Genomic DNA, 8,160 nt, shown 5'->3' with positions numbered 1-8,160 from the left:
CTAATTGGTCTTGCCCAACTCTGTCTCGCAGACCCAGCGGTAGGGCCTCCTGCAGACGTCATCGTTCCAGCGGCCATCCGAGGTGAAGTGGGCACAGTCCTCGCCCCCTCCCAGCCCGTGCCCATACCAGTCATCGGGCTGCTCTGGAGCCCAGTTCCTAGAGACAGAGGACAGCTGTGAGCCCCAGGAAATCATACTCTCAGCAGCCTTGGAACACAGGTCAGAGACCCCAGCCCAGGATGGCAGGAGCTGCAGACACACACTCACTTGAAGCCTGTCTCATAGTCTGTCCCATCCACCCATTTCCAGGGCCCGCTCTGGTCAGTTAGGCCGATCCAAGTGTTTAAGGGGCCCATGTGGTGCTGGACAAATTTCTGAGGAAAGAAGCACAGTTGGTGACTTCTCGCCATCTAACATCCCAGAAGAACCAAGAGAGCGAGAGCGCAGCCTCACCTGCTCATTCCAGGAGGTCACCACCACCAGGTGGGCGTTCTCCAGCTGACAGTACTTGTCAGCCTCCATCCAAGTCCTCACAGAGCTGGAGAACCAGTAGCAGCTGCCTTCATACTCCACCCAGTTGATGGGGCAGCAGGCCCTTTCAGAGCCTGAGGTGGGGGGTGGGGGGTGAAGGACTGAACTGCTACCAGAGAGGGGGTGCTCAAGAATGTGGGACTAGTATCCCCACCCCCTCACCATTGCCCCGAAGTGTGGCCATCTGGCAGTTCAAGCTTTGCACGTCAGACACTAACTGCTTCACATGCAGTAGCAATCTGGAGTGATCTGGGGGAGAGGGGGGAGAGGACAGGAGGGGACGGAGGGGGGGCAAAGGAGGAAATTAGGTGAGTGTGGTGTGAACACTGAGGAACAACCAATCATCACAGGGCCCCTGGCCAAAACTTTGATCTAGGCTGAGAGATTTGGCCCGGTGTCAGACCCCTCTTCCCTGACCTCTCTCCTCCTCTCACCCTCACTTCTCTTCCTTCCCTCTTTCTCCCCCTAACCTCTTCCCCCTTGCCTCTCATTTCTACCTCTCCCCTCATTTCTCCCCCTCCCTCCCTCTCCCCCACCACCTCTCCCCTTTCCTCTCCCTCTGACCTCTCTCCCTCCCTCACTCCCTCCCCCCTCTCCCCTTCACCTCTCCCTTTCCCTCTCACCTCTCCCCCTCCCTTCCTCTTTCTTCCTCTCCCCCCCACCTCTCCCCTTTCCTCTCCCTCTTACCTCTCTCCCTCCCTCTCCTTTCTTACCTCTCCCCCTCCCCCTCTTTCCCTCTCACCTCTCCCCCTCCCTCTCCCCCTCACCCCCCCACACCCTCACCTTCACTCAGATCCTGCTGCTGTTTCTCCAGCTGCATCTCCACTAACTTCATCTTTCTTCCCACACTACCTCCTAGAAGATAAACATGTTCAAAGTCCTGACAACCCAGCCACCCCTCACCCAGACCCAGGCCCCAGACCCAGCCCCCCTCACCCTGGGTGCTCAGGGCCTTGACCTGGTCCTCAGTGCTCACAGTGAAGTTGCTGAAATTCTGCCTTAGAGCCAGCAGATCTTCCCGGAGTTGGGAATCTAGGCACGAGAGGATGTGGGTAGGAAAAAATAAGTTGTCTCTGTCCACCAACCACCACACCCACCGCTCCCGCACACACATCCCAAGTTGTCCCCTTTCTCTGCCCGACCCGGGCCACCCACTTTGGGATGTGATCACACAGACAACCACCAGCAACAGGATGCTGAGGCTTAAGGAGAGCAGGAGGAGGCGGAATCCGGAGCAGAGGCGCTGCAAGAGCCCTGGAGTGGGAGGCGGCCCTGCAAGAGAGAGTGTCAGGAGTTCACGACCCGGGGCCAATCTAAATCCTGAGTTACTAGGAAGAGCTCAGACTAAGCTCTCCAGTAGAATAAGAGGAACCGTACAGGTTAAGTAATGTGGGCCGTGGGCAACCTTGCAGGACCTAAAGAAAGATAGGGAAGAAAGCGCTTTATCAGAAGTGCAAAGCTTTGACCTGCCCTAGCACTGCTGAGGCCCTGGACCTCTGCTGCCACCCTGTGGTGTACTTTTGTCATTACATACGATGAACCGCGCCTGGGGAAGTCACTGCTCCACCAAAGTGTGGGAAAGGGTAGGTTTCCTCCTCTTTCCATGAATCCTGTGCGTTGCATGCAGGGAGAAAAGGTGAGCCTCTCCCACCAAGGGAGAAAATGACACTCAGTCCTGTCGGTTGGCATGTGGTCCTTCCCCCTGTTTCCTCCCTGTGCTCCTTCTGTCGGAAAAGCACACTGCCCACCTGAGATACCTCAAGAGCTCTGTGTTTGTTTTTACAAGTAGCCATCAGTCCCTGCTCAGAGGACAAAGAAGTAGGGAGAGCAGATTCTTCATCTTTCATCAGAGCTGAGACCCTCAGCCACCTCTCCAAGTCCCTTAGGCCAAACTGATCCTGGTCACCCTCCACCCCCAACTTACCCCCACCCCCACATACACACTGTGGAAACTGAAGAGGGAATGGGGCCTAACTTCAGAAGGGACTGACAATAAACTCATGTCCCCGACCTTCAGTAAGCCCCGTACCTTGGATCCACCTACTGCCTGGGGTCTTGAGAAGTGATGTTGGAAGCTTGGACACCTGTCACTGAGGACTCCAACGCTATACCCTGTACCTAACTTCCCAGCAAGAGTGACTCAGCCACTGTTTTCTAAGTGCATGGGACAGAAGTGGGGATCTTCACAGGGAAACAGGAGCTGAGTCAGAGGCACAGAGGCACTGATGCTCTCCTCCAGAGGGAAGCACTCCTCGCCTCTCTGGGAGGGAGTACCTCTCACCTCTCCGGAGTTGATGATGGTCATTCTCATTGTCCAGGTGCTGGAAATCTTGATAATCTTTTGTCATGATAGCACTGGGGCAGGACCTACGACAGCCAAGTTTAGAGCTGAAGACCTAGGACAGCCAAGTTTAGAGCTGAGGCTGGGGCTAACAGACTCGGAGCTGGAAGAAGCCGAATTCCCTTTTACATCTGACTAGGTGAGCATGCCTTCCTTCTCCCCCACCCTCATCTGCTCCCAAGCCTGACATCTAAAAATCTATCCTCTAGCTAGGCACAGTGAGACATGCTTTTAATCCTCATATTCAGGAAGCAGAGGCTGGTGGGTCTCTGCGAGTTTGAGGCCAGCCTCGTCTACAGTGAGTTCCAGGCTAACAAAGGCTACATCCTGACTAAGAAAAATCCTTTCCATTTGTACATGGTGCGCATGTGAACTGCACAGGCAGGACCCCTCCAGCCACTCTCTTGGCAGCCACCCATCCCTTCTCCTCCTGCCATACTTACTGAAGGCCCCTCAGCACCACGAAGAGCCCAGGCTAAGGACAGGGTTGAAGCCTGAAGAACCAGGTGGACAGCCCTGGGCAATGGGAGAGGAGGGGACAGGGTCCATCCAGGGCCCCTGTGTGCCTGAGCGCTGAACCTGGTATTGCCAATGCCAGGACTTTGAACCATAAACAGAGGTAAGAATAGACTTGGAACTGGGAAGGTATTGGGGAGGAAGGAAGGCGTGGGTGACCGATCTCTATTCTATTTCTCAGGAAAGGGGAGTCTACACACATCCACACGCATACACATGCACACACACGCATTCACATGCATGCACGTTCAATACTTTTTACCTTTTCGTGGTTGAGACAGGCCTCAAAAGGCTAGAGTACAGTTTGCTGTTCCCGGCAGAGCCCTCCCCCTTTCAGTCCTGAATTTCCCAGAATTGTCTGTATCTCCAAACATCACTGACCAGGATCAGAGGCACCAGCTGATTCCCCGCTCTTGCCCAATCCTGCCCTGTGACCTCGGCATTGTAAATGCAAGCTGTAGATGCCTAGGGTCTCAGCTCCAGGCTCCTCAGCCCTAACCCAACCTGCTCTCTCTATGGTAGTCCTCCAGCAGCATGGAGTTAACAGGAGGAGCAGTTCTCCCCTGGGATGGGGCAAGAAAATCACTGATTCTACCGTGTGCCCCAGGGCTTCAACCTTTCTCATCCCCAGAGAATAGCCCATTCTGCAGGCAAGAAAGCTGAGGCCCTGGAAGACAAGAGCTTGTCAAAGCCAGGCTGCACAGAAGGGTGCAGACTAAAACACGGGCAGCCCAACTCAGTGCCCTGTGTGCTACCTCCAACACCTAGCTCAGCACAGGGTCCTTAGCTGTTCCACACACCAAGTCCCCAAGTCCCGAGAGAGGCTTAAACATGGTCCCTCACAGTCCTGAGAGCTTCAGAGAGGCCTGTCAGAACTCAGCCTCTAACCTGTGACAAGAGCAACACTGAAAACATAGTGGGCCTCCTGCGAGGCTCCAGAGTGTAAGCTGGATTCTGTGGATGTCTAGAGCCCGTGAGCTGTTCGGGAAGGCACCGCTTACATAAACCCAACCGCTCTGTGTCCTTGCTTGTCTGTGTCCTAAAAACCCTCCTGTTTACATGCGCTGGGCTTGCAGCCAGCGATTTGGGTGAAAATTGGGCCATTAATTTAACACTCTCTGATTTTGCCACTTACGATCTAGTTTATTCTGGCAAACAAACAGACAGGGATCCAGTCTGAATAGCAGTTACACTCATAGAGGTAGGAACCAGCAGGGAGCAGGGCGGGGCCTAGGGGTGAGGGAGGACCCAGCCGTTCTCACAGTGCTGGTGAGACCTTGTAAAACTGAAAAGTGCTGTGAACTCAGGATTTTTGCATATTTTCATTTGCACATTGTCCTGGAAGAAGACATTTTAAAATCTGGTTTATACCCTAAAGCCAGACCCTAAGCTCTTGGATAAGAGAGCAGTATTGGACTAGTGTTAACACACACTTAAGTGTGGACTGTGAATGTGTGGATGTGTGTGTGTAGTTCTTCATCCCTTTTCAACAGATTTATATTTAGAGAGATACATTTTATAATATATATTATACACACACACACACACACACACACACACACACATATATATATATATATATATATATATATATATATATAGTAGGTTGGTCCCATTGGATACATGTATCAGTCACTAATTGCGAAATAAGTACCCCACAAATTAGCAACTTAAACAACAAACACAGACCATCTCCTTATGAAGGTTAAAGTACAAATCGCTTAGCTCGCCAGGAACTGTCTGCCTCTGGCGGTGGCAGAAATCCAGGAGTGGAAGGGCTTCAAGGGCGAGGAGTCTTCTGTGGTCCACATTCCCAAATTCTGGTAAGAATGACAGGGACGACCAACAGCAACTCAAACATAAAACACGGACAAGTGACCTTAGAAAATGGTGCAAACCATCCCTACATCTGCCAAAGCCTAACAGAGCTCAGAGCCAGACTTGAACATAGCAGCTGAGTCTCAGGGAGGGAGTCTTAGCCCTGCACTGAGGCCATTGCTCTCCCTGCCTAATCGATGCAGTCAAGAGTATTCAGATCAAAATTCACAAGCGATGGCCAGGCTGGGTGACAAACTCCTTTAATCCCAGCACTGGGCAGGCGGAGGCAGGCGGATCTTTGTGAGTTCAAGGCCAGCCTGGTTTACAGAGGGAGTTCCAGGAGAGCCCAAGCTGTTACATAGAGAAACCATGTCTGGAAAAACCAAACCAACCAAACCAAACAATACCCCACAACCCAAAAATGTCAGTGCTGTGTTTGTTTAAAGACTGGACTAAGGCTTGAAAATCAACTGCCCAAGTAACTCCCTCATAGACAGACAAATTACTGCTGGATGCTGCTTGGAGTCCTCTGTTCCGCGCCACACAGACCTGTCCATGAGGATGCTCGAACATCTCCCGACATGACTGCGGGTCTCAGGGAAGCAGCCCGTCTTTTCCACACCGTCCTCTGGTCTCCCGAGTCAGCTCTCCTCATTGTGGAAAAGAACCACATACAATGTAAGTCCCAGGAGGCAAGAAGCCCTGGGACCTTCAAAGGACAAGGAACCACACATCAGGAAGGCACATGCTCAGAGGTGTCTTACTGATAGGTCTGCATGGTCAACTCATTTAGAGACGGTGTGACTATACTCCAGGGGCAAGTTGGACTGGAGATGTCACCCGGTGGCTTGATGGTAGAGAGCTTCTCGGGCATGCCCAAAGCCTTGGGCCCAATCCCCAGGATTTCAACAAAGGAAAGAGGAAGGTACAAGGAAGACAGGGGTGAGGCCAGATCTCTAAGGGATACAGTGGCCTGGCCTTGGTGTGGAAACAGTTTGGTTGGAGGGTTAAGTGGCCCAGAGGCAATGAGATCAGTCTGGAGTTTACCTTGGTATATCTCATATTGAACTCTGTGTGTGTGTGTGTGTCTCTCTCTCTCTCAGTCTCTGTCTCTCTATCTCTTTGTCTCTCTGTCTCTGTCTATCTCTATCTCTGCTCTCTAGCTGCTTCACTGTGGGAGCTCCTACCACACCCCCTACAGTGCCATGATGTTCAACCTCACCACAGGCCCAACACCCAACATGACCAGGTCAGCCAACCACGGATGGAGCCGTCTGAAACCCTAAGCCAGGGCAAACCTTCCCTCCTTTGTCTTCCCAGCCACAACAACAGCAAACATGGCTGGAATCCCTAAACCAGAGGAGCGCAGAGAATAGTTCAGAGTTGCCAGCTGGGAGCTGCAGGAGACCAGGAAGAAAGAGAAATGAGTCTCCTTTGGGGAAACTAGAAAGAGGGGAGTGTTTTTCAGGTTGGGAGAGTCCTGGACAGCTCCAGAGCTGAGAAGTGGACCAAGGTGAGCGTGCAGATGCTAAGGGTGAGCAAGGAGTGTGGAGACCTGGAGGCCCCCAGAAGGGGGTGCAGGAAAAGCCAGAAGCCTATTATCGGACCACTCTGGGCTTATCTGAAGAGCTGGATGAATCACCCGACTCAAGGGTTTGTCGAAGTTAAAGATGAGTTGGTTGTACTTAGTTCCACGAGAGCCCATGCAGAGGGCTGTGTGCTGAGGGCTGGTTTCTTCTCGCCAGCAGCCTCACAAGAGTCAGATTGTGTCCTGGTTACTTTTCTCTTGCAGTGAAGAGACACAACGACCAAGGCAACATACTGAAATAAATAAATAAAGTGTTTAATTAGAGGCTTGCTTCCAGTTTCAGAGGATTGAGCCCATGACCAATGTGGTGGAAAGGAGGAGCAGCCGCAGGCAGATGCGGTGCTGGGAGGGAGCTCATATCTGATCCACAAACAAGAGATGAGACAGAGAAAGCAAGATTAGGAGGGATTTTTAGGCCTCAGAGCCTATCCCAGGGGGACACACCTAACAAGGGCACACCTCCTAAAACTTCTCTCAATTGTTCTACCAACTAGGGACGCAGCATTCAAATCTACCTTTGAAAGGCCATTCTCATTCAAACCTCCTCGGGGTAGAATTCTCACATCAAGAAAGGGCGTGGGAGATCCACGTAACACATCGGGGCTCTGAATACTACAGAGAGCAAAGTTGAGGCCCTGGAAACACAATGCCCTCACTCAGCCCCTCCTGTTTCACAAAAGAGACCTCTATCCTGAGCTGCCTTCCAAGTCTTGTGCACTTCCAAGGTCTTGTATATGATAACACTATCTTGCCCTTGCCCCAGACTTAGACCATAGTGACTACGTGTCAAGCCCCTCAGTACCCTTGGCTTCCAGAAGATCTCAAGATGAGGTGACCCAGCATTGAATTCCTGTGAGCCCCATAGCAGGGAACAGTCAGGTAGAGCCAGGGCTGAGCTGAAGCGGGAGAGCTTGGATGATGAATGCTGGTTGAGGCTGCTGAGGGAAGCAAGGGACAGCCAGGGGAAGGAGATAGGCCCATTGGAGCTGACACCTCCCCAGGGGTCTTAGTCTCCCAGCTCTACAGTTGACAGGTCCCTCCTTTGGAGACAGGAAAAGCATAATTTACCCAAGTCCAGCAGGGTCTCCCTCCATCACCCAACGTCACTCTTCTCCCCCCCCAGGTACACCCCAGGTTTGCAGGCTTAGAGCAATTGGAGTTCCGTGGCCCAAATCTTTCTCTCTCTTTCTTTTCAGAGGGTGACGGTTTAAGGAAAGGTTTTAAAATACCGAATGCTTTGGGTTTTATGTAACATTCCGGTTTATCCAATAAGTGAAGAGACTCAGAGCTGATCACGTACCATGTGACCACTTCCTACTGAGCGTCACCTCCAGGGCGAAGGGCTTTACAAGCACTGTGTCGTTTA

At 52.2% G+C, this 8,160-nt stretch overlaps 1 protein-coding gene across 2 annotated transcripts; it reads right to left on the bottom strand.

Annotated features, from left to right (window-relative positions):
* On the bottom strand, positions 1-2,879 carry LOC308426696 (asialoglycoprotein receptor 1; the record flags this gene model as incomplete). Of its 2 annotated transcripts, XM_080924586.1 has the most annotated exons (8): positions 1-157; positions 268-374; positions 454-605; positions 694-780; positions 1,315-1,386; positions 1,468-1,563; positions 1,687-1,803; positions 2,813-2,879. In XM_080924586.1, the coding sequence occupies 8 exons, from the start codon at positions 2,877-2,879 to the stop codon at positions 1-3; spliced, it is 855 nt and encodes a 284-aa protein (XP_080780712.1). The 2 variants fall into 2 exon arrangements, with proteins under 2 accessions (XP_080780712.1, XP_080780713.1); XM_080924587.1 differs by lacking the exon at positions 694-780.
* Positions 2,880-8,160: the final 5,281 nt, after the last annotated feature.

The sequence above is a fragment of the Micromys minutus genome (assembly GCF_963924665.1).
Source record: "Micromys minutus genome assembly, chromosome: 10".
NCBI classification, from domain to species: domain Eukaryota; kingdom Metazoa; phylum Chordata; class Mammalia; order Rodentia; family Muridae; genus Micromys; species Micromys minutus.
This window is presented reverse-complemented; position numbering and strand designations above follow the sequence as displayed.